At 54.8% G+C, this 26351-nt stretch overlaps 1 protein-coding gene across 13 annotated transcripts in view; it reads right to left on the bottom strand.

Moving 5' to 3' along the window:
* LOC110353623 (protein CEPU-1) overlaps window positions 1-26351 on the bottom strand; it is a 327673-nt gene that overhangs the window by 2134 nt on the left and 299188 nt on the right. For 11 of the 13 annotated variants that reach the window (XM_038167580.2, XM_038167579.2, XM_072027628.1 and 8 more), the window contains 5 exons: window positions 25740-25865; window positions 5390-5524; window positions 4637-4757; window positions 3839-3990; window positions 948-980 (listed from right to left, as the gene is read on the bottom strand). In XM_038167580.2, the coding sequence (XP_038023508.1) occupies window positions 948-980; window positions 3839-3990; window positions 4637-4757; window positions 5390-5524; window positions 25740-25865 (567 nt within the window). The remainder of the gene's footprint in view (window positions 1-947; window positions 981-3838; window positions 3991-4636; window positions 4758-5389; window positions 5525-25739; window positions 25866-26351) is intronic. The other 2 variants (XM_072027627.1, XM_038167581.2) reach the window with 1 other exon arrangement.

The raw sequence follows: 26351 nt of genomic DNA, 5'->3' as shown, positions 1-26351 counted from the left end.
AAGAGAAGAGCCGGGTGAGGAGCTCAGTGCGCCATGGAGAAGGGTGCCTGACCCGCTGGCTCTTTGCAGAAACACCCCAAATTGTCCTGCCTGAGTGGGACCACCCAGGAGGTCAAGTCAACCCTTATTTTCAAGACCCTGGGACGTGTCTTCTCTCTCTGCAGCCCTACTGAACCCCTAACCATTAGGGATCCCCTTTGCAGCACACTTCCCACACCCACAGACCCCTCACACATCTGCCCCAGAGCCCCAAACCCTGCCGGCACCAAGCTGCCAGGCTCGGGGGCAGCTCTGGGGACAGGAGCAGCCTCCGCACCACGCTGTCTCCAATCCCTCCCGACATCTAGAGGTCACCCTGATGGCTGCCCGCTAAGTGTGTTACGAACAAAGCCACGTGGCTACCGAGCCCCAGATGGAGATGACAGCGGTCCTGAGGACCTGGCTGAGCGATCGATCGATCGATAAGATGGGGCGGGAGGCGGCGGGAGCACCCGCTGCCCCGGGCTGCTGATGCAGGGAAGAGCAGCACGTTGCCCACCCTGCCACATCCCCAGAAAGAAAGGCACTAAAGCAGCACTAAAAGCATCCCAGAGGAAGAAGGACCAGCTGCACCACGGTGACACAGGGCAACAGGACCACGAAGCCATCCCTGCCTGCGCCCTAGGCAAGAGGGAGGAGAGAGGAGGGGACGCGGCATGCGGAGGTGGTCCGAGGTGGCCACGTTAGTCTAGCAGGAGGGACAGAGACAGGAGGGCTGCTAAACCCAGAGGGGCTACTCTAAAGCAGCAACAGGGAAGCTGTGAGGAGCCCCAAAATCATCGCTATAGGAGCTGCAGCAGTGGGGTTTCGGGGGGAGGCACTCGCTGGATGGGGGGCGGGAGCCGCAGGGACCCGCGGGGAAATGGAGAAGGGGGAGAGCTGGCGTTGCGGGGGCACGGGTTACTGACCTTTCCAGGGTGTCAGAGCGGTTGTTGTCTCTTCTAAAAATCAAAGAACAAGTCAAGGTTAAGGCACAGGGGCAGTGGCAGGCTCGAGATGCTTCGCCCGGTCTGCCCTCGACCTGGGGAAGACGAGCGGGCAGGGGCAGCACGTGCGATGCTGCCACCCAAATCCAGCCCTGCTCATCTAGGGACACCGAGGGGGCTTCCCGGGGAGGTTTTAGCCCAAAAGCAGCCTTTGGGAATCCACACGGATTGCACGAAAGGGGAGCAGGAGTGGGCTTTTTTTTTTTTTTTCTTTCCCGACTCAAGAAAATTATTTGATTTCAGAGCACTTCATCACATTAAAGACAGCATCAAATGAGCCACTGAATTAGGTGGAAGGCCTATAATAAGAATTGCTACATGTTAGATAAAGCACCAGTTGACCTCCCTGAAAAAAAATAGATTAAAAAAAGGATTACAAGATGTATTCCATGCCAGCCTCAGTCACAAGGCACCGGAAAGACTCACGTCACTGTACCGACACGGATTAAAGCTGTATTTGGGGGAGGAAACTCCCAAAGGTTCGTTCAGCCTCAGGGAAGAGGGAATGTGCACAAAATTGTCCCCAAAACCACATGGATGAGACATTTCTCCTGCAATGGGTAGGGCACCCATTGCCCCTGACTTGCATTTCTGCTTTTGCTGTGAAAAATAAAGACACACACTAGGAAACTCAGCTATGAGCAGGAATTATAGGGGGATTTTGCCCCCAGCACGAGGTGATGGGGACGTCCTGCCCATCAGGGTCCCTCCGGGTCCCCTGCTCCAGGCCACAGCAGGTCAGGGCAGCCTGGGGAGCCATCAGCCCCAGGGGGGACTCGATTAACGGGAGGGAAAGGGTCATTGAGCCAACTTCATGGACATTACACATGGTCAGAGGGCTCCAAATTCCCTCCCTGGTGGGATGACCGCTCAGACCGAGGCAGCTCAGGGGGGGCTTGTGCCATGCTGAGGCTCCTGTGCGACACCTCCCCACATCCCACGTCCCTTACGGCACACACCAAACACCTTTAGCAGATGGGAACCCAAATAATGGGCAGCTCTCACGAAGCCATCAGTGGAGAAAAGTCCCCAAATTAAAGAATTTGGGGAGGTGGGAGTATGAGCCCTTGTACGAGGTCCCAGGATACCTGAGATTTTAATCCTGTACCCCAATAAGGAGACCACAGCCTCGAAGCTAACAGAGGTGCCCCTGGCTACGTGGGGAATTTGGGGAGGGATGGTGCCAGCAGAAGCATGTGGCACCATCCCGGAGGTGTCCTGTCCCTCTCCTGAAAAATGGGGTCATTGGACAACAATTACCAGAAAGCCCAGTGGGGAAGAAGCTGAGATAGTTTCTAAGCAACCCTAATGATGGCTTTAACAGCCAGGTAACAATGCTAATGTCTGTCACTTACAGCACCGATTTTTTTTTTTTTTTCCTGCAAAAAAAACGATCGCTGTGCTCATTAACACCCAAGGTTAGAGCCACACGGGGGCTGCGGGCGCAGACCTGAGCATCAGCAACGGGAACTCGCCCTCATTTTGGGGAGCACAACCCAACAGCCGGCACCGACACGAGATGAGGATGATCCCCCACAAATGTTGGGACCCTGGGCACCTTGTGCTGCTGTGTGCTGCCTGCCAGCCCTGAGCAGCCAGTGCAGCAGCCACCTTTGGGGTTAACACTGCTTTGGGGGGGAACACAGCTTTTGGGGATTACACCACACATGCTGCCATTGCAAAAAGATGACGAATGGCACCAAAATGTTCAATGACCCCACAGGGCCGGGCACTGCACACACTCGCACTGACCCAGAACAGCTTCCCACGCGCATACACAAAGCCAGAAGAAGACACGATGGGCAGAGAAATGCAGGGGGGCAGCAGCAAAATGACCACATTTCCAGACACCCTTCCTGCTGCCCCACCGACACCAGGTGTTAATTGTTATTTCGTTTTCCTTTTATTTATTTATTTTAATCGCTGCACACCTACAAGCCAGCTGAGCCTGCCCCTTTGGGCACAGTGGGGTCCTGCTGCAGCCCTCTGTGTCCTACAGAAGAGGGGTTTGTTAGCCTCTGGGCTTCCTTCAATAATTCAGGCGTGCTAGGAAAGGGCTTGCAGTGCCAGGAGGGCTCAAGGCAGGTTGGTGCCTCCTATCAAACCCTCTCAGACTAATTCCAACCTCCGCACCGCTCTGGGATTTGTTTAACGTGGGCTGGGATTAATGTCACCTGTGGTCACTGTTACCACGGGACAGGACTGCCATGTGGGTGCTCTCCTGGGGTTTCTCCTTGGTGTCCCCAGCAGGACATGATGTGGAAGGGGTGACAGTGACACACTGTGCACACACCGGGCAGCTTGTTCCAAACCTAAAGTGAGCCCGGGACAGGCTGGGGAAGGAGATGGGTGGCAAGGACGAGGGATCTCAATGGGATTCAGCAGTGAGGATCGCCTGTCCCGTATCCCTTGCAGGGAATCAGCCCCATGGCCATGGCACAGCACAGCGGGATGGCTGGCAGAGCAAGGATGATGCCTGGGCACCTTGCTGCGTGCCATCTCTCCTCCCAAAATTAAAAGCAGGGGATGCTTTCAAGAAAAGCCTCTTCTGGGCATTCCTCAGAGCAAGACAATGGTAAACCATCAGCCAAGTCTTATCTTCGCCTTGATGGCGGATGCCAAAAAGGTGCCCGACACCTCTAGGCAGCGGCACGCACAAAACCCAAGTCAGGAGCTTCCAACACTGGGCTAGAAAGGACGAGCAGGAAGCACACATCTCCCCAAATCCCTGCCTTCCCACTGCAGCTCTCACACGTTGGCAGTGGCTCCGTGAAGCCGTGCCCTTCCCTGCCCCATCCCTCGGCCCCGCTCACCGTAGAGGATCATGCTGGCGTTGGTGTTCCCTAGCTGGTTGGAGGCTACGCAGGTGTAGTTGCCGTAGTCCTGCTCGGAGACGTTGAAGAAGGTCAGCCGGGAGAAGAAGGCTTTGTTCTCCACTTTCAGCCCTTTCTGGCCTTCAGCCAGCCTGGGAGGAGAGCAGAAGGGGAGAAGGTGATGGGGATGGTGTCAGGAAAGAAGCACGTGCTGTTTTCCATGTTGCCCTGTCCTCCAGCCTGGCCTGAGAGCAGGGACATAGGGTTTGGGGGAAGACGAGGCAGGAGGAGGGAGCAGGGAAGGTCCTGGGGAGGTATGGAGATGGGCACTGCTCTGCTGGGCACCATCCCCTTGGTGCCAGCCCTGCGATGTGTGGAGGTGTCCCCAGAGATGCTGAGCCACAGTGGGACACAAGCCCTGTGCCACCACGGGAGTAACCCATGGTTTCTCCTTCCCTTCCAAGATCTGGGGGCTGCCCCTCTGCCCGACACCACGCATTATAAAGCTGTTCCCACCCGCTCCTCACTGCTCGGCTTCGTGCCACGGGTATCGCTTTCTGCTGTCACGCTTCCCCAGGCAGGGATTCACCGTGACACCCAAATCCGGAGCCGTGGGCAGCAGCGATGCACGCCCTGCCCGCACAGATGGAGACCAAAACCTGCCCGGGGATGCTCCTGCCCCCCGCTGCACGCCGCCACCAGCCCCTTCAGCCCCCAGCATTTTCCAAAAGCTGAAGCTGACGGTGCTGGGGGTCCGTGTGCCCCCTCCCCAGCCCCCCGGCTCCCCCAGGCTCTTACCGCTTGTCGTCTTTGTACCACTGGAAGTCGGCAGAGGGGACGGCGGAGGCCTCGCACAGCAGGATGCCCTTCTGCCCCACCGGCACCCCGGTGCTCTTCGCGTCCGAGATGTACGGCGGGTCTGCGGGGAAGACGGGAGCTGGGGGTTGCCTCCCACCCCTCTCCTCTCACCCCTTTTTTTTCCCCATGTTCCAGGAGGAAAAATCATCTCCGAGCCCATTCCCAGCTCCTCTTACTCTCACACTTCTTTTCCCGGGGGTTTTGGCAGGGGGACCCAAAGCACATCCTAGCTCCACTGGAGCTCCCTGGCTCTCTGGCACCAGATGCGTCCCCGTGCCAATGCCCAGCAGCTCAAGGGGTGGCCAGAGAGGAGTTTGGGAGGGTGTTCAGCTCTGCCTCTGAGCATCAGCAGTGCTGCTTTCTTCCTTGCTCTTTTTTTTTTAGAAACAAAAAAATGCCTATTTACTGCTCACTTCTCTCCTCTCCCCGGAGGTTATCAGCACAGCATCTCACCATGGGCGGAAAACCCAGGTTGAAGGAGACAGCTGAGGAGGAGGTGGAAAAAAAAAAAAAGAGCTTGAAAAAAGGGGAAGAAAAGGCCAAAACGCCACCTGCTCAGAAACCTGCCACTGCCAGCCTCGGCAGCAGGGCCAAAGGCAGGGTTTGCCCAGCGTGAATGTCCCCAGCCCCTCAGGGTGGGACAAGGTGGCTCCATCCCATGGCTGGTCCCCAATATGCCCTGAGGCTACTCACAGTTGACGGTGACTTTGACTCGCTGGACGACAGGCGCTGCCACGTCGTTGGAGGCGCTGCACTCGTACTCGCCCGACTGCTCCCGCGTGATGCCCGTGATCTCCAGGTACTCGTCCTCGCTGATGAAGCCCACAGCTGCGGGGGCAGAGGGGTTAGGATGTGAGTGAGGGGACGCACGGCGAGCCTGTGCCCAGCCTGTGCCCAGCCTGTGCCCAGCCTGTGAGCTCTGGAGCCCTGCACTGGCCCCAGCCCTGCTGAGAGCATCACTTGGTGGAGACGTTGTCCCCAGTGTGTGTAGGATGGGCAGGGTGGTCCTTGCCAAACCTACACCTCATCCCATCCCACCTTCCTGCCTGGAGGCGCTGTCAGGCTCTCCATGCTCTCCATAGAGACCTCTCCTTAATTTTTCAGCTTCAATTAACTCATGGCCATCTTTCTCCATCAGTTGTGGTACCAACACCACCCTCCACCTGAAAGGCTTTGTCCCTCTCCCCGTGCCACTCCAGGCTCAAAACCATCCGGCTTTCTCCAGCACCCACCGTGCGCCCACACCGTCTTTTCCCCCGTGCCGCACCCCAGCTCCTGCTTTACTCCAACCCGGCCAGATGCAAGCAGCAGCTTTTCCTTTCCCTTTTGTCCTGCACATCACAGCCCCTTCTCTTTGAAGCAGCAGCCCAGCCAGCCAGGCACAGGTGCTGGGCTGCGATAGTCGCTGGGCTGATGGAGATCGCAGCCTTACAGCAGGCACCGAGTTAAAAAAGGAAACGCGGCAATTAGGACGTGGCTGCTGAACATCCTGCAGAAGCACAGCTCACCCGCGAGCTGACAGCACGAGCGGGTTTTAAACAGCCCCAAATGGGGAGGCGGCATCTCCTTCCTTTCCTCGACACCTCCCCATCGCCTTTATCAGATCTCCTGCAGCTGAGACGCGATAATTACGGCGTGAAGCATCTCCGAGACCGGTGTCACACTTAATATTCCTATAAATTTTAAACGGTAGTCCTTGGTACATATGTGTGGCAATTGGTGTCATATTTTAATTAGGCTTGCCCTACACCATCTGAAATTAATAATAGCTTGAATTACCAGTGTAATTTATAAATTAACATTGCTGCAGCATTAGGAAATAAATTAGCTCTGGACAGCTGTTTCTGGGAGTGAGTGCCAATGGCAGCGAGGCCGGGCGCAGGTCCCTGCTCCCAGGGGACACATCGAGCTTGGCCAGCAGGGCCGGGCAATCCCATCCTGGCCCTTATTTCCACCCGAAGACCACGGTGTGTGTGCTGCGGTGGCTCCACGTGCTTGGCTGGTCAACCAGGTGCACCTTGCTCCCAAGATGTGCATGCAAAATGCACGCACAGGAGGATCCCAGCGGGGCGCACGCTGCCCATGTCCCACCAGCTCGTACTTTTATAGCTCCTCTTCCCGTGGTACTGAAATAGTGAGCACAGTCACACACCACCACCCGTGGGGGCGGCTGCCTTAACCACACACCTAAATGGGGGTTGCATGTAGGGCCTGAGCCAGCACCGGTGCGTTTTAATGCCACTGTATGGCTACACCGGGCCAGCTCCTGCAGCGAGCACCTTGCAGGCATCCTGATGCCCAAATCCCACCTGTCACTCCTGCCAGCTCACACCGGGGTCGTTCACAGCCTGCACCAGCAGCAGCTGCCTTGGCTTCGGGCAGCCCTGGGGTGCTGCACATCCTCTGCTCCCTCCCCAGCCCCCCCTGCCTTCTCCATGCAGCCCGACCGAAGCCCCCTCGTGCTCGGGCAGCACTGTCCTGTGCTGACCCAGCCTGGGAGGCATCCCCACGTCCCATCCCCATCCCATGAACTTCAGGGAGGGGTGACTCGAGTTTTTCCATGCAGCCCGCCGTGATGAATTGCTGCCGTCCACCTGCATCCTCAGCCCCGCGCTGAAATCCCACCGGAGTGGCTGGCGGTTAAACCCGCTGAGCTCATCACTACTTAGCACCACTGAAGGGCAAGATATGAAGGCGTTACCCCAAAATCAATATCCTTTGGAGACACAAAAATTACAGTTTTATATCCACTGGGCCTGCAGCAATGTGGGCTGCAAAAAAAAAAAAAAAAAAAAAAAGAAAAGGAGAGAGAGGGAAGGAAAAAAAAAAGATCCCTTTTATGGCTGACCTAGAATCGGCTTCTCAGTAGCACAGCGCTGCCTGCTGATAAAATAACGGCACAGCCGGTGGCCTTCAGATGCTCTGCGTGCAAATCTGACTCGGGTTTATGCAAAGGCCCAGATAATTCTCTGCTTCAGAGCCCTTCCCCGAGCGCGTGGGAGCTGGCTCGCACACGGCAAGAATTATCGCTCGCCGTAGCCGAACCGCGGTGCTCGGCTGCGGTTTGATCCGGGAGCAAGGCAGCCCGAGCGCGTTTCATTACCCAGCAGAAGACTTTGTTAAAGTAACGGTGAGGGTCAGCCTGGCACCTGCAAAAGCTCGGGAAATTGAGAGATGAAGGCTCTCGGCTTTCCCTCTGTGTCTGCGGAGTGCAGGAGTCTGAAATAAGTGCCCGGTAATTGGCCTGCGGAGACGCAGAGCGTTCGGGGTTTTAGGGTCTGAGACACTTTGCATTGGCATCCGTGGGGTTTCAGCTTTATGGAATTGACCCTGACACAGAGAGCCCTCAAAGTTACCAAAACACAGTGCTTTGCATGGGATCTCGGTGATGATATCATTACGAAAACCATCCCTGCGCCGGACACAGCCTCATTAGTGCCAGGTACCCTGGGGCAAGGTAAAGGGGAAAGGAGGGATCCCTGCCCCAGGGCACTGGCAAAACGGGCAGTGCTGGGTGGGTGCTGGCTGGTTTTCTCCTTTACCTGCCTGATTTTAAGCGTGTGTACACACAGGCCAGCCGAGATGGTTACGTGCACAGGCACAGAAGCCGTGCAGCCGCGAGATGCCCATATATTTATTGCTCCTGCAGTCGTGCAGCGCACGGTGCCGGAGCTGATTTGTGCCTGGTTCAGAGCTGGCCGGGCAGACGTTAAGCGTGGAAGTCTCATCTCATCTCCTTTCAGCGCCTGCCTGCCAGAGGGCTTAATGAACAGGATACCCAACACTTCTTGGGTTTTATATCGAGAGCTTCTTCTGATGGGGAAGTGGCAGTAAATAAAGAGAGAAGCCATGCAGCTTGTTATGCGCTGCTCCAGCTGAGAGCACTGGAAATGAATGGGCTCAAAAATCAACGCGGTATGCGAGGAAACAGCAGCTCTGGCTCACGTCCTCCCATCCCCTCCTGCAAAACGGGCTTTGCTGGAAAAAAAAAACAGCTCCATAAAGTTGCTTTGCTGCAGCCGGCACTGCTGGATCGTGCCGGTGCCCACATTGGTCGAGGGGTGAAGGCACAGACCGGGAGCTGCTCCACTCCGCTCTGTGGCCTCTCTGTTTTTTTTTTCTTGCTTCCAATGGGGAGGTCGTGTTGATATCTGGACAAACCTCATTCATTAGTGACGGCTAGAGAAGGAAAAACAAATAGACGGGACCTGGGGAGCAGGGTCAGGGTGAAGCAAACACAGTCCGTAAGCACAGACCTCGCTTTATTGAAAGCAATAGGGTGCCCTTGTCACCGCGGCCTCTGGGGTCCCCTGGGGCTGGTGGGGCATGGCAGGGACATTTATCCACACGCTGAGTTGCACGGGAACACAGACACTGCTTTGGGGTAAGCTCAGCTCCCAAAGCTTCAGAGCAAGGCACAACCCTGCCATCCCAGTGCCGATTTTGGGTGGGGATTGTTTCTCCGATCGGTCTCGCATTTATGACACCCTTTGGGATTGTGATGCAGGGCACACACGGCTGGAGCTAGGGCAATGCACAGGCACTGGGGTTCTGGATCAGCGCCCAGGCCACTGCTCCCCCTGCCTCTGTCACCGCCCGGAGCTCGGGCAACTCCACCTGAACCAATTTCGGGAACTTCTCAAGGCTGCCTCCGCCTGAGCACAATTAGCGGCTGAAATATTGCAGGAATTAATGGCAGAGCTCTCTCGTCTCCTCAGGAGCAACAAAACCAGCACAGCTAGCACCCATTATTATTATTATTAATAATAATAATATAACACAGGGCAGAAATGGAACAGCCACTGACGGCTCCAAAGAACAAAGCTCACTCATCCGCTGAGGATGAGGGATTAACGCGCTGCAAAGTGGGGACACGGGGAGTGGACAGGGACAAGGGGCCAAAAACATGACATGGGGAGAAACACAGGGAAAGGGGAGGTGGAAAACCAGAGCCTGCACCCCCCTGCATGGCACGCACACAGACCATCACATCACCTACTAGTTAGGGCTTCCTCTGGCAGCCCTGCCACTCTGCAGCTGTCCATAAAAGCCAGGGCTCAGGGTAGGGGAAGCAAAACCACAAAGGCTGGAGGGGAAAAACTCAGCCCAGAGCTGCAAAACAACCTGGACAGACTCGTAACGAGTGGCCCGCATCATTAGCAGAGCTGGGAAGCTCGGCAGCATTTGGCGTGGCATTCAGGAGCCTCCAGCACGGCCTCGCCAGAGACGGCCGCGAGCAGCCCAAAGCACAGCGGTATAAATAACCGAGTGACGGCTCTCGCGTGGTGCGGGGGAGATCAGCTGCTGCTGGTACGTTTGAGTGATTGCCATCCACCAGGCAGCAGTTGGGGCCACGTTTTGCAAAGCCCCTCCAAGGAGAGGAGCGTGGGCACTGCAGTGCTGGGGGAGCTGGGACGGGGAGGATCCAGCCAGACCAAGGTGAGCAGTGCTTGGGGTCCTGCACGGAGCAGATATGATGTGGCGTGGGGAGATCGGGAGCCTCGGGCATCCACATTCCTCCTTCCTTGCCTTTCTCCTTCCCTTGCTGCTCCTCTTTTTCCCGGCCCGACTCGTCTCCCCTCTGCCTCCTCCCACCCGTTTGTTTCCATTGAGCCTCTGACAAGATAATAACTCACCAGAAAGCGAACACATGTTCCCAAATTAATTACGTGCCACCGTCCCCCGGCTCGCTGTTGTGCCCGTGTTCAAGTCCCTGGGACATGTTGCTTCCAGCATCCCTGGCTGAATGTTGCCGTGATGCCGTTAGCAAAACCTCCCCGGCACGGCAGCGAGGCAGCACCCCGAGGAGCTTGCTAACACCTCCCCGCAACACGGGGCTCCCAGCAGAGCTGCTGCTGTTATTGCTGGGCCTCACATTAGCTCCTTGCCCCTTCTCCAGTCCCCGTGGCACTAAGCAGGGCTACATTTGGTCTCCCCATGGGCTCTGGATGCCCAAATTCCCAGTGCCGGTCCCAAGGCACCGCCACGCCGCTGCGCTTGCCATGCACCAACCAGGCTGGCCGGAGAATGAGAATATTTTATGGAGATAATTTTATTAAAATGTTTACAACAATGCAGATATTGACATCTAGCTTCAAATCAATAGCACAATTTATTGTCCTTCAAGGTGAACATTAAGCCAAGCTGCCTATTAGTCAATATTTACCTCCAAGGTCTATAAATCTTTATACTGGCTTCAGCAGATGTTGACAGGGGTTGATTCCAGATAAGTAAAAGTAAGAGTGTGAAACATTGCTCCTTTTGGAGGTGAAATAGTAACTAGTTAATTACAGCCCCTACAGCAATTCTGAACTATCAATTTATGGCTACTTCTGGCAATAAAAATTAACATCGCGCAGACTCCCGGCTCAAAGTGACGCTCTTAAAACCAAAAGCCATTTATTTCCCACGTCATGCCAGTGCGGTGGTGATGGCCTTCTTACAACAGTTTATAGTAAATAAATATAATATACAAAGGTAATAAGAGAGAATTGTCAGCGTCCGAGACCTGATTCCCCCTTTCCCCTCTGCAGCAGAGGGTGGGAAAGCTCAGCGCGGGTGATTTAGTAGCAAAGCAGGGGCAGCTCAGCTCCTGATGAGCAGCAGGGAAGGAGGAGGAGGAAGGAAACCACCCTGAAACACCAAAATGCCCCAAACCCGAGTGCTCGATGCAGGAGTGACACAGCCCTGTGAACGTGGGGAAAGAGCAAAAGCTGCCTCCATCACTTGCCCTGGCCATGGGTGGGGGAAGCACCCCCTTCACCCCTTACTGACCAGCATAACCTGCTCCTGATTGCTCATTTAACACAAAAGGAGCTGAGTTTGGGCATTTCAAAACTTCTCTTGTTCTGCTGATTAGGGCACTGACCCCGCTCCAGCAGCCTCACCTCCACGTCCCCCCTCTTTCCAGCTCCCTGGTGCTGGCTTAACGCCGCCACGCTCCGATGGAGAAAGATTTGGGGTAATTAACCTGCTGGAAATCATCCAAAGCAATCAGTAAAAAAATGATTTCTTGAAGATTACCCTATCGACCCAGGCGAGCATGGTGCGCGCCTTCCTTCCTCTCAAGAATACTGCAGCCCCGTGCCACGGGCTCCATCCACGAGCCCGCAGCAGGGTGACCCCTTTGGGAAGCACATCTCCAGCACCAGCTCCTGCGGGGACACCGAGCACCCGCTCTTCACTTCTCGCCAGCCTTTACAAGAAGGATGGTGAGCCCAGAATTCAGCCCACAGCCACCAGAGATCATAGGCATGCTTACATAGGGCCAAGTCTCTTTTCTTTGAGGTTTCCTGATAGCAACGAAAGAAATCTCTCACTTTATATATATATATATATATATATATATATATATTTTTTTTTTTTAATTAATTCACGTGTTTCTAGGGTTTATGCTATGTGAAGTCACTCGGCATGGTGCTCCCACTGCCTGGCCTTGGCACGGTGCTCACGAGTGCAGGAGCTTTGCAGAAGCCACCTCCACCACTGCAGGGCAGGTGACAGTCACCAACTGCGCCCGGTGTCACCAAGCCGAGGGGAAACATTTGTGTTTTCCTTGCTTGTACCCTTCATTGAATTGGCTTCGGCAGAACTTTCACATCCAATTTTACTTCTTGTCCTCGTGCACAGCTCTGTGGGCTGCAAAAGAGAGAGGCAGCCGGTGACACCGCTGTGCTGGGGGCTCCGGGTGCCCCCAGGCAGGTGCACACTGAGCGATAGATCCACACTCGCCGTGAAGTCCTTCTGCGATGGGATCGATGTCCCCTCCTCCTCGGGGCCATGGAAGCCTGTCCTCATGCACAGCCATGCAGCACGGCAGAGGCACCGGGTTTTTCTGCTCCTTTCAGCTATTTTGGGTGTAACTAGGAGCCGATGATGCCCTCTGTTTCTTCTTGAGATGCGATGGAGGAGCCTCCTGCAGACTCCTGGGCGTGATTTTGGGCTGATGCACACAGAGGTGAGCATTTCAGAACAACGTGAGCATGCGGACAGGATGTGGGGATTTCCACAGGTGTCCTCCAAACACAACCAGGAACAAATCCCATGGGCTGCAGCTCTGCAGCCCCCTGCCAAAAGCCCTCTCTTTGCGTTGGGGATGACATCTACCCAGGCTCTCCGACTTTCTGTGCTCTCGGAGCTGGATCTACCACAGGCCCCACCTCTGTGGTTGCGCTTGCTCGGCGATCTCCCACCAGCCCCAAGACCATGCCTGGCTCTCTGATGCCCCATGATGGCCCATATAACCATTAAGGGGTGTGTGCAACACATCTCACTGCCCAGTGGGACTTGCAGCTTGCAGACACCCTCCTGATGCCATCACATCGCCTACCCCGAGCCGCTCAGCCGATGCGCCCAACCTATATCCACCATCCACACCATGGATGGCCAAAACAAGGCACGAGGAGCTAAAAATGAGGAGGTGGCCCAGTGCTGACAGCAGTGAGCAGGTTCCCTGGTACAACCACCTCACCCCTGTGCCATGCAGCAGCCAGACCTCCTGCACGAAGCCACACCACGCCGGGAGTGCCTGCCTGGTCCGCTTGCCTCGCCGGTGCCGTGAGCCGCAGCCGAGCTGCCCATTATAGCACCATTGTGCAGAGTTTTTAGCTTAAAAGTCCTTGAAAGTTTCCCACTGTGACTAGTCAAACAAGATCTTTTTCACTTTCCCTCTCTTCTCCGCTAACAATATTTATACTCATTTCTTTTATTGAAATCTATCTGCCGCCTGTTCTATTAAAGCCGCCTGAGTGGCAGCTCCTATTCTCCGGGAGCCCGCAGCCCATCTATTCTCCACACAATGAGGTACAAGCAGTCTATCTTCTATTGTGCTGCCCGGCCTTCGGCTCTCAAATCTTCCATCTCAAAAAGGCACGTCAGAGGTGCCAGGATGGAAAAAAAATCAGGATCCCGGGCTGTGCGGGGGCTTCCCAGTGCAGCTGAGCCCCTGCCCTCCCTCCTGGGGAGAGATATGGCCCTTCCCTCTTGGGATGATGTGACCGTGAGACCCGTGATCCCCTGGGGATCCTCCTCTCGTCCTTCCCATCCCACACACTGTGACTTCAGCGCTGTTTGCTGCTGCTCGTGCACGCGGCTGGCAGCTGCCGGGATGTTTGCGAGCTTCATGCGACTTATTTGTTACCGGGAATAAAAAAGGAGCATTAAACCCTTTGTTTGCGAGAAGTAGTTCCTTGGGAAATAAAAGGATTATGGAAATTAATATTTAAAGAAACAAGACACAACAACTCGGGGACCAGCCACCCTTGAACGAGGCTCTAACTCAGGCGCAAACGAGCTGCGTAAAGAACGAGCCCTTTCATTTCCCTGCGTGCCAGAGCCGGGCTGGCTCCGAAGCCTCTTGGGGCTCAGCAAAGTGGCAGCGAGCACCCTGGATGGGCAGATGGGTGCTCCCCAGCCCCTGCGTCCTCCCCAGGTGCTGCTCACAAAGCCCAGAGGCAGCAGAGGGGCTGGGTTGGCTGCCTCGTGCCACCCTCTGCAAGGAAATTAGCAGCGGCTGCAGGTCACCAAGCACTTAGGTGGTGTCAGTTCTGTATAAAGATGGGTTTAGGGCTTGTTGGGGGACTCTTTTCTTCAAGATACCAGCATATTATCACAAGCATGGAGCCAGCCAGCTTCCTCCTCAGTGTCTACCTGCTTGTAGGGTGAGGTGGTGGTGTCCGTGGTGGCACCGAGGGTCATAGAGGAGAGCTTTGACAGTGCAGACACTGCCACCAGCACCGAGTCTCTTCCCGCACAGTTTTTCTGCTTCAGTGGAGGCGCACATGCAAAAGGCCCAATGCAAACCACAAATGCTCACACGGAGCCCCATGGGAATGGAGCGAAGCTTTCTTCTGATGGTTACTGATGAGCCAGCGTCTCACGGCCGCCCTGCGCTCCCGCTCGAGCCGCGATGCCGCTCTCAAGGCATCCAAGCCTCTCCATCCCTGCCTGCAGCCCAAGCAGTCCCCTCGCCTTTCCTCCTTTCTCTTCCTCCCCACCATTTTTCCCCGTTGCTGCTCGCAAGGTGAGAGAGGACAGTGTCGCCAGAATGAAGGATTCTCCTGCATGCCCTCTCCCAGCAGCGGCCCTAATTCATTTTTCATGGCCCCTCGCAGTGACAAAAGCCGCTGCTTCTCTCTTGTAAGCGTGCGCCGTGCAATAAGTCAAAGCTGATGTGCATTTTCCCCCTGGGTGCCGAAGCTGTGCTTTTGATTTAATTTGTCCTGTTGTTTGGCTCCCAGCCTTTGCCGGCGAGTTCCTTTGGAGAGGAGGCAAGGTAGGGCCCCATACGCGCGGAGGGGCTGGCTGACAGATGGGGTACAGTGGGTAGTGTTTAAATAATTTGCCGCAGTGATGCCGGGATGTTTGAGAGTGACAGATGCTCCTGGAGAAAATCACTCAGACAAACACACACATCCTGTTTGCGGGAGCTCTGCTCCTCGATTAAATCCTGTTGCAACTTGGCTTTCCTGGAGCTCGTCCCGTTGCTGGCAGCTTTCTCGAGGAGAAGCCGCGGTGCGCAAGGCTCAGCCCCGGCTAACACCAAGAACTGAGCTGCTCCTGCCTGCTGTTCGCAGAAGTCGTGCAAAGCACCCCAAAAAAATGCCGTGGAGGGTCACTATCGCAGGTATCATGATGGGGATAACGGTGGCAAGATCCACCCCTCGCCCTCCAGCCTCTAAGAGCATCCCCGGTGCCGACGCAACTCGTGGTGCCCCACTTTCCTTCGGATTTGTCTGCAAAACATCTGCTGGTGGCCAGGACCGTGGGGTCCCTCTGGCTGCAAATTTAAACCCAAAGGCTTTCTCCGCAGGACAAGCTCTTAAGACGCAATTTCAATCCAAAGCGTTAAATGGCTGTAACCTCAGCTAAGCTGCATTTCAGCCGCATTAAGAAAATATCCCTAGGAAGGGAAGCAAGTGGCATAATGGCATTAGGAGTGAAAAAATAAGCGTCAAGTGCTGACTAAATTCATCCAGGGTGCTGGCACGAAGTCTCAGCAATCTGGGAAACTTTCCCCGCACACAGTTCATGGCAAGCCTGGCCGACAGCTTTCGGGGAACGGGGGATATTTTCCTTTCCCCCTCTTCCCCTTGGATGGCGACCACCCAGCCCAGCACGGAGCCAGCTCGTCGCGCGGGGAATTTGGTACACGGCACCTGTCAGACCGAAACGGGGGCAGCGAGCCTGGGGAGCCGACAGGCGAGGCGAGGGCTGATCGGAGATAAATTTCCAATTTTTCATAAGACAGGGAACAACCGTTACACTGAAGCGAGGCGGGGAAGCCCTGATAACAAGGCTGATGTGGTGACCCGAGGGTGCCCGGGGGACCAGCGCATGGCTCACACCGCTCCGCAGCAGCCCTTGGTGGCTCTCAGCCAGACCCCCCAGCCCATCTTTTACCCACCAGAGCCGTCCAAACTGGGACTGGCTGTCGCCTCTCCATCATCTTTAGCCCGTCTTTATTTTTTCAGACACGCTATTTTCCAGCCCAGTGGCCTTGCTCTGTCCCTCATGTTTTATGGCACTGATGTCTCCATTTCTGGAGGACCATTCGCAATATTGCGGCTTCTCAGGAGAAGCTGGGGGAAAGTGCAGGCAGTGAGATGGGTGGGGGATGACTGGGGAATGGGATCTGAGGGCAGGCAGCTGGGGATGCCAGAACCAGTGGGGATGTGTGATACTGGCCCCAGGGAACTGGGAGGGACTGGGGAGCGGGCTAAGCCCCACAGCATCCTGGCAGGTGGGGTGGTGAGGGGAGCAGAGACACCCCTCTGCGAGGGAAAAACCATTTTAAATAACAGCAGTGTATCACAGGAAGGGGAAAAACCCCTGGGCTATGGCATTGCTGCAGCTTTAAATTATACTGTAGGAGGATAAAAATAAAAGAGAGGAAGACAGAGAGAGAGGCCGGGAGGAAAAAGAATTGCCATTGTTTTACCAAGCAGATGGGAAAGTTCAGGGGATCAGAAAAAGACTATTATTATCTTGACTCGACCGAGAGGAGATGGGAAAGGAAGAGGCATTTTTTTTCTCCACGGTAAGGAATGCCATGGCAGAAGTCATTTCAGCAGGAAACGGTGGTGTCGGCTGCGGGCAGCACCCGAGCTATCTCCACGGCCAGGGCACACCACTGGGATTTGTTTTTTTGTCCCCTTCCTGATGGCAGTGACAGTGCTGGATGTGGCATCGCGCAGTGCTACTTCAGGGATGGGTGGTGGGCATCTGCCACCACCTCCAGCTGCAGCAACCTGCCCACCATGGGGCCAGATGTGCCACCAGCTGTGCCCACTGCCATGCAGGCACGTGTACACGTACCCAGACACTCACAGCTCCTCCTTCTTGTACAAGCAAGCCTGAAGACACGCAGGCACCCATATGTAAGTGCTGCCACCCTACAAGTACCCACGCTCCTGCTGCCCTGCCCCAGGGGGATGCTCTGCTTTGCTAAAGCCATGCAAAACATGCAACAAGTCTCCCCGCTTTCTCCTGCTGGCCATGTAACCACCAGCAGAACACTTTTCTTCCCCAATTCATGTGACAAGCTCTGTTTTCTGCCTCTGCACACTTCCACGCACATTCTCTGCCACTCCAGGGCCATTTGTTGCTGCTGCTCAGCAGGCGCAGGACGGGGCAGCAGTCAGCTCCTTGCCCAGCCACGCACACCGGAGACAAGAAAACCCTTTCCACATGTGCTCATGCTAGGGGAAGGGCCCAGGGAAGGGCTCCACCAGGTCTTGGACATCTTTTGCCCATCACATCCCTCCTTGCAGCCCATCTCTTTACTATTCCCCAACTTTCTTCTCTTTCTTTCTAGTATGTTGTGTGTGTTTTCTTTCCTCTCTCCACCACATGTTCTTCCCCTCAATCCCTAGACCTTTCTGTGCCACCTTTCCCTCTCTGCTCCTCCACGATGCCCTGACACCTTCCTGCAGCCGCCTCCTCTGCATCTTCCATGCCACGAGCATCGCTCGCACCCGCACCCCCGGGATGCAGAGAGGGGGCTGGCAACCTGCCCTGCCTAATCCCGCAGCTACTGACTCCTCGTGCACTTAATATTCACGACAGAGAGAAACATTTCACGGCGAATTGGACGCACATTCAACTGGAAATGGAAATTTTATGACTCTTCTCACTCTGAGCTGCAGATTACACCAGCTGAGAAAACATGGAAGCAAATGAACAACCTGTGAACTGTAAAGTATATTAATAATGAAATCACAGCCCGGGAAATGAAGGCTTTATTCTGTTTATATTCTGCTCCATTAATAGAGAGCACTCTCGCTAGCTCCACCCCATTAGCCAGCAATCTGCACAGAGGAAGAGCACAAGGCAGGCAGGGGAACGGTGGGCATGGGGAGAGGAGCGAGGGGCTGTCCTTCCCACCAGGACAAACATCAGAGGTGCAGGGCTTTGGATCTGAGCATTTCCCTGTGCTGCTTCCACCTACAGCCAGCGAGGGCAGGTGAGGTGTGGGATATCCTGAGATTGGCACCCCATGCACCAAGGAGGTGTTACAGGGGAAGGAAAGGAGCAGAGGAAGAAGAAGAAGGGAGCAAAGGAAGAAGAAGAAGGGAGGATGCACCAAACTCATCACAACCTCCTGTCCCTCCAGGGATGGAGGCATCCCAGATGCCATGTCTGCACCCCCAAAGCCATTTCAACAGAAAAAATTCCCCGGGGCTCGACAGACCTGGACCACATGTTACACAGTCTGGCCAGGCTCCATCCTCCCCAAAACAACTGCCACGGCTTATGCAAAGCACATCACGGGAGCTAAAATGAGCCGGAGCTGAGTTTTCTATAGCTGAAGCGACCCGGTGTTGACAGAATGGGGACGCGTTTCCACAGCTCAGATTTTTATAATAATACCTCGGGGGAGTCTCTGGCAAAGTTTGGCCCAAATATAATTAGTTTGCACAGCTATTAGGGCCTGATAAAAGGTTTTAATTTGTGTGGAGATCTCTCACATCTCAGACACTCCCGTCCCTTGCTCTTCCTCCGCTTCCTAATGCCAGCTGAATGAAAGGCGAGTCCCAGGCAGGGAGCGAGCCGGCGACACAAAGCCTCCCATTTACCCGGGAAGGAGGGAGCCGCTCTGATCACTAAAGAAGAGACAGAAAATCCGGCAAGCCGACGCTGTCAGCGTGTTGTTTTTTTGTCCGCTTCATCCTACCCTGCACAATAAGTAAATAAATGAAACCCTTCCTTCTGCAGCGGCTGGGTGAAAAGATACAGGGATGGGTTGAAAGTCGCCGTCTCCGCACAAAGCCAAAACGAGGGATGCTCGGAGAGGGCGTCACGCCGGGCACCGGAGTGAATGGAAACTTCCCCACTCCTCTCACCCAGTCCTGCTGCTGCTGTGCATACGCAGGGCTTACGAGATTGTCATGCAAATAGGTCGGCTTGGGAGCAAGAAAAATAAATCTCCAATATTCTTATTAATATGGCTTTGCACGGGGCCCCGGCTCCCTTCTGCCGGGCATGGTGCGAATGCAGATCGGGGCCTTTTGCAATAGCGTGGTGCCTCGGAAAGGCAGCGAGCCAGCGATGGGATGAGCCCATGGATAAAACCTCGGTGCAGGCAGAGCTGCCTGCTTTCTGCCTGGGAAAAGCTTCCCAACGCGGGCGGCTGTACCTCCACACGTCCCCGGATGACGGCGAGGAACTGCGCACGCCTTGCCTCTGGCAAGGAGGGAAAGCGTGACATTGCAAAGCTGTGTTTAGGGAGCACGCTGAAGCGGAGAGTTATTTTTTTTTCTTTTTTCCTCTTTCCATAACAGCAAGGCATTGCCTCATTTGTAGCTGGTAGGGGTCTAGTTATTTTTGTACTAAAATGCATATTTTAAAAGCGGCTGTGCCAAATATGCAAACAAATCAGCTGAGAGGGTTCATTTCCACCACGCAGGGAATCAAAAATATTACTTTTATATATACACGCATAGAAGTACATAATCTCCTATTGCTTCGAAATAGCAGGTAGAAACAGGGCACATCAGTGGAGGGGAAATGCTACAAAGAGCTAACCACAGCCAACCGCTCCGTGCATGAGGTGTGTGACGCATTAACCAGGTTTAAGTCACTCCTGCTTGATCCTCCTCACACAGGAAGCTGCTGGCACTCCAGGGGCTAAATATTCACCCTACTCCTGGTAGGATCCCCTTGCAGGATGCAGCACAAGTGCAAGAACTTTGCAAGCAAGCCCTGGCAACGCCAGCCACCAGCACTGCCTTCACCTTCACCATGACCATGCACAAAGCGTGCCCTTGGTGCTGGCACCCCACGTGGTACCAACAGAGCTGGGTCACCCATGACCCTTTTCCCAGTGGATCCGTCCAGAGGGTGCTGATTAAGTGTGCATCAAAATGGGTGGCAGATTTACAGGTTAACAATGATTTAGTGGAGTGCACTGCAGCCAAATTAATGCCGGCTATAATGTAGTTTACCTCATTAAACAATGCACACCAAGATCCTGTCTGTTGTAAAACAATTGGTCTCTGAAGCCTAGTGTTCATCTTCCAGGGTTGCTGGGAGATAATAAATGGGTAATATTCCGGCGATAATGGTAATGGAGTCACGGCTCAGAGCTAATATTATGGCAAAGCAGTAATTATTTCAACAGTAAACAAGGGGACGGTTGAGCTGCCGACAGGATTGGAGCCTGTTGAAATGCTTCAGTTAATTTAGCCGGAGCCCAGGCCTGCAATGCCTCCTGGAAGGAGGACGACGATCTTGGCTGAGCCTCTGCAAGATGCCTGTTCCTGGTGGTGCTTTGGCATTGGCTTCTGTAGGTGGTTAAGAGCCACAGTGCTGGAGAAAGGCCACTGTGAGACCAGGGGGATGCATGCAACGAGGTGAATTGGGATGCTACACACAGCTCAAAGCACAGCCCAACACAGCTCAACCCAACCCAACCCAACCCAGCCCAACACAACACAACACAATCCAACTCAACCCAACCCAACCAAACCCAACAGAACACAACCTAGCCCAACACAACCCAACCAGACCCAACCCAACCCAACCCAACTCAACTCAACTCAGCTCAACCCAACCCAGCCCAGTGCCAGCTCTCTGCTCCAGCCACATGAGAAGGACTCAACTGCCTTCCTTTAGACACTGCATGTCTACAGGCCCATACAACATCTCCACAAGTCCTTCTTCCCAAAGAAAGGTTCATACTTCTGCTTTCCCCAACGTCACCATCTGTGGATGGCTCTGGTGTTTGTTCAGCTTAAACACTGAGAAGAGAAGCAAGGCAGATGTATTGCCTCCTCTAAAACCTCCTGAATCACAGAATCACAGAATTTCTAGGTTGGAAGAGACATCAAGATCATCGAGTCCAACCTCTGACCTAACACTAACAGTCCCCACTAAACCATATCCCTGAACCCACAACAAAAGACAGTGCAGAAACACGAGGCTCTGGAGGAACACAGAAGCAGCCTTGCACAAACCCTCTGCTCTCTTTGAGAGCTGCTGCCCTATTAAAATGACCAGCAGAGAGTACAGCTCGCTGTTACTAAGTTAATTAGGTGACTTGATTCAGGGTTACAGGGAGCTTTCCCTGGGGCATGCTGAGCTGATCACTGCCAGGGCGATGACAGCGCAGAGGCAGGCAGAGATTTGCCACCCAGGCGGATTCCCCTGGCTTCTCCCAGTGCCTCCTGGCCAGGCTCCAGCCCTTTCGTCCCACCTACAAACATCCCACGCTGCGCTCGCCAGGCAAAGCCACCCCCGCCTGCGGTTCAGAAAGGATCTGGAAAGATTTGGGGCAGAAACTGATGTGCTTAATGGACAAGCCTCTGAAGGGAGGAGATGTGTCCCCTTCCCAGGGAAACGCAGCTCCTCAAGCTGCATTTTTTTTTTGCAGCAGCTTGTCTTCTTGTTTTAAGCCCCGCCAAGAGCCAGAGAGAATCAATATATCCAAATATACCAGACTTCTCCCAGAGTCCCTCCGCTGCTTTGCTGCTGATGTATAGACAGATGATCTCAAGAGACCTCTGCCACATTAGGCCACCAAGTCTCATCTATCTTAAGTGCATATACAAGCTGTGATTACTCCTGCGCCCAAGCACCTCACGTCCTGAATGTATTTATCCTCCCATCAGTCCTGCCGGATGAGGGACTGCTATTATGCCTCTTCCAGGGAGGAAGCGGAGGGCTGCCGAGGTTAACTCAGCTGATCACAGAGGACACCTGGGTTGGGGCACGACGGGGGCCTTCTGAGCAGCTCACCCCCCTCGTGCTGCTGCCTGGCCAAGCAGCGAGGCAGCACCGGCCCCGTGCGTCCCAGCTCAGACGTGGTGCAGGGCTCTGGCTCCGCACGGGCTCCAGCTTTCACAGCCGAGCCTAATCCTAAGATTAATGAGGGATTCCTGCTATAAAGACCTCTTGATCAGCCCTCTTACGAGTAAATACACCATCAAGCCAAACCATAATGTTTTCCTACTCTGGCAGCCACTGTCTTAAGCCTTCCACCAGAATCCATCATACTCCAGCGATAATCAAACAGCAATTAGACAAAACCATGGCAGCAAAGTCCATCAAGGGTCGTTAAGGATGACAAGTTGGATGCAGCCCCTGGCTGTAGGGTAGCCGTGTGTGGCAGATGGGTGCTGGCCAGGCAGATATGCCAGTGGTGTATCTGCACACCCGGCCAGTTTGTGCACCCTTTCCCCGTGCCCCTGGCCCTGTACGATGCACCAAGCATCACCCGGTGCCCAGCAGCACAGGATGCTGCACTTTTCCCTAAGCCGAGAAATTCCAGCTTTTGTCCACCGAGAGACTGACAACATGGCAATCACCATGACAACGTCAGAGTTACCCAAAAAATAAATAAAGAGCCCAGTAACTATGGAAACACCTGAGTGACCAGAACCACACTATTAACTGGAAGATCTCGCCAGTTTGCGGATGGCATCAACACCGTGATGCTAGGGGCCAGAAAACATCTGAAGCCTTCGAAACAGAGATGCTGGGTGCAGGTACAGTGCACACACAGTAACACAAACACAGTAGTGCATGCACAATAACACACACATAATACTGCCTTTCGGACCCCCTGCACAACCCACACACCTTCTGAATAGGCACTGCTGCCTTCGCTCTGGGTTTATAGCTTGGCCACGGTTATCTAGGTCCTTCTCCCTTTGCCCTGCTGGGGATGCCCCTCTTGACTGCCATCCTATTGGGCTTGGCACCTCGTGGATGCCAAGAGCAGACAGCCTGGAGGGGATGGAGCCGGCCCATGAGATGTTGGTGCCTAGCTTACTGGTATAGTTTGCTGCCAGTCCCACTGCCAGCTGGAGCACCCGAGCCCATGGCCACGGTTGTGGTTTCTCAGCACAGCCCTGAGATGAAGGAAGACGTGCCTGCATCTCTCCGCCCAGCCCCTTCTGCCACTTCAGCCCGTTGGGGTGCACTGCCAGGAGCTGGTGGCTGGAAAAGGGTCTGGAGAGGGATGAGCCACTGGGGAGCTGAGCTGTTTCGGGTGTAAATCCTCTGCGGGATCAGGCTGCACGCTCCTCCAGTGAGCAAACACTCTGCTCTGCTCCATTTCTCACCAAGAACCACAAAACAGACTTAACAGCTGCCAAGAAAATAATAGAGCCCGTGAAGTGCCTTTGCGCAGAGGAGCGCTTGCCGGGGTAGGCGCGGGGAGCAGCTCCTTCAGCTCCCAGCCCACACACGCCTGGCACAGACGGAGCTATCAAAGCCTCTCCCCAGCGGCAGCGGTGAGAGCCGCTTACCCATCCGCTATGTAAACCCTTCAATTATGCACCAGCTTTCCCTTAACCAATTCTCCCCCCTCCCTCTTCTCCAGCACTCCAAGCGAGATGGAGAAAGACGGCGCGAAGGAACAGGAGGAGGCTTGCTCAGGATTTCCCCGGGGATGCGCTTCGAGGCAGAGCCAGGTCTGGCCAAGAGAGAGGCCAGCAGCCAGCTTTGGGTCCCCAGTCACTGGTGAGGCTCCCGGATCTCCAAATCATACCCTGTCCTGCTAGGGAAATGGGTACGGCCTTGGCATCTTCTATAGCACCGCTGGGCACCTGCCCTGGCTCTTCTTTCCGTCCCCATGCAGCACATCCTCACCTCTCCTATGTGTGCTGAATTAAAAAATGGAGAAGCAGAGGCCCCGCTGGTGGCTGCAGCAGACCCAGAGAAAGAAAGAGAGAAGCTGAGATGGGAACAGAGATGGGCAGGCACCGGAGATGTCCTGGGCCACCTCCGGGCTCAGCACCCTCCACCGGCAGGAGGCCAGATTCAGGTAAATCTTTGTGATCGTTTGTTCTCTTTGAGTTTTGAAAGCAGAATGCCTAATCATGGCCAAAATCGGGTAAGAGCTGCTGTTGCAAATTACACAGCACCACAGGTAATTTCTGATTAGCTCACTCTTCCTCTTGTGGTGCATCCTCAGTTTCCATAGCAGCTAAGTCCTAAGTAAAATGGAAACATCTGGTTCAAGCGCAGGTAAAGATTCCCTGGGGAACGAAACCTGCTGGATGGCAGCAAACACCGAAAATAGCCCTTGTGAAAGAAGACAGAGGCGTCGTAAGCTGGGAGCCTGGTTAGGAGAGGATGGATGGGTGCAGGAGAAGGTGGTGAGGGGTGCGGGATGGGGAGAGGAAGGTCCTGGGGAGCAGGAGGGGATGCGGGAAGGAGAGCAGGGCCTGCAGGAAAAAACAAGTATGTGCGAAAAACAGGCAGTGAGGAGCCTGAGCGAGACAAAAAGATGCAGTCAGGGCGGAGAAGGGGAAGAGGACAAAGGAAAAAAAAAAGTCTTAAAGGTCACAGCACGTGGACTGGCTCAGCCATCAGTGCTGCCCGATGGTGACAGAGTGACAGCGACTTGATGCCGCGGGTAGGTGCCGTGGTCAGGGCTGAGAGCAGCTCACATCTGCTCCCTGCATTCCAGCATGGTCCATGCCCAGACGCCGACCGAAGGCCACCCTCTCAGACACGGCCACCTACAGTGAATGAGCCAACTCTTGCTCCAGGGAATGGCTTTTTTCAGAGGCTCCTGTCAACAAAGCAGGCTGAGTTGCCACTGACTCAGCTCGCTTTCTGCCTGGGCCACGGAGAGTGATGGATCTGGCCCAGCAGCTTGCTACAGTGCAGACAAATAGCAAAAATCAATGGAGCTGCACTGAGACACCGCAGCCATCGCCAGGCAGCTGAATGGAGGGAGCAGACACGGCGCCATCCATCACTGCTGCTGCTGCGTCGTCTCCTTTGGCTGCCGGACAGCCCGGCCGGGATATCCCCGAGGAGAGCTTGAGGAGTGGTCTGGGATAACAGCCCACGTCGGTAAGACCCGGGGTTAAAAATGACCGAGGTTGAACGCAAGCACTTAGATGGGCGATTTGGGAGGCAGAGGATCCCTTGGCCAGATGGCTCATCCCACCCAAAATGACCTCCCCCCAGCTCATCAGTGAGATCCTCACAAAGCTGGGAGAGCCGGGGCAGCAAAACGCAAAAGGAGTGCCGAAAACAGCTGGGAAAGGGTCCTGAAACCGTGCCGTCCCAAACGGGCACACGTGGGAATTCGCTCCCCGGCAGTCACACCCCCGCAGTTCTGCTCAGGTTTTGCTTGCCAATTAACAAGGTTACCAATTAATGCTTTGTGTGTTTTCTTGTTGATTCGTACTATTTCCAGTCCCTCTTTGATGCCATGTGTGCTGTTCCCCGATAAGGTCTCAGCAGGTGCCGAAAGCAGCTGCCAGCAGCGTGCTGCACGCACCCACCCACGGCGGCAGCTCCAGCGACCTGGGGCAGCCCCGGGCTCCCAAGGGACAAGCACAACAGCCCCAGGCTGGTAACTGCCTAAAAAAACCCTACAATTTCGTCTCCCAGACCACCAGGATGGATGTTTCTCTTCCAAAACCATCTGCTCCTGCAGCACATCACAGCTTTTTAGCGCTCACCACTTTTTCTTTGCAGCTGCAGGGCTGGTTCACCTGAACCAGCCCCCGACACCTCCCCAGCCGCTCCCAGCCCTCCCCGTGCCCTTCCTGGAATATTTTGGGCAACGTTTGGCTCTTACCTTTGGGTGAGATGTGTCTCCAGGTGATTGTTGGATCTGGCCTGCCCGTGGCTATGCAGGTGAGGCTGACGTTGCCACCTTCATTGATGGAGATGTCAGAAGAGATCTCGGTAATTTTCGGCGACACTGCAGAGACACAAAGAGGGAAATGAAAATGCAACCGGTTCTGTCTGTCTTAAATCTGAAAACGAGGGTGAAGGAGGCAGAATTCCCGTCCTTCTACCGTGACAAACAGAGCAGGAGCCCATCAGTCTCGTCTGCCTCGACAGGAAAACGGAGGGGAAACAGGGGGGGTGGAGGAGACAGAGTTGACGTGGGAAGGACTTGTAGTCATCGGGGATTCAGTTATTTTTGGGAGGCTGCAGACAGATCCTACCAGCACCAGTGCGATGTGCCAGACAGTGCTTTTCCCCCCACACACTGCTGGTACCGACCCTGTCCTCCCAGCCACGAGCAGCCCTTCCCAGCAGAGCTGCATCCTCCCAGGACAACACCAGCCCTGCAAAAGGCACTCCTGGTGCAAGGAGAGCACCCAAAATGCTCACGTGGCTTGCAGCTCATGGGCTCTGTGATGTCCTTGCAAGCACTGAGGAGCTCTCGTGAAGACAACGA

Source organism: Anas platyrhynchos, chromosome 25 (assembly GCF_047663525.1).
Source record: "Anas platyrhynchos isolate ZD024472 breed Pekin duck chromosome 25, IASCAAS_PekinDuck_T2T, whole genome shotgun sequence".
In the NCBI taxonomy this organism is placed as follows: Eukaryota; Metazoa; Chordata; class Aves; order Anseriformes; family Anatidae; genus Anas; species Anas platyrhynchos.
This window is presented reverse-complemented; position numbering and strand designations above follow the sequence as displayed.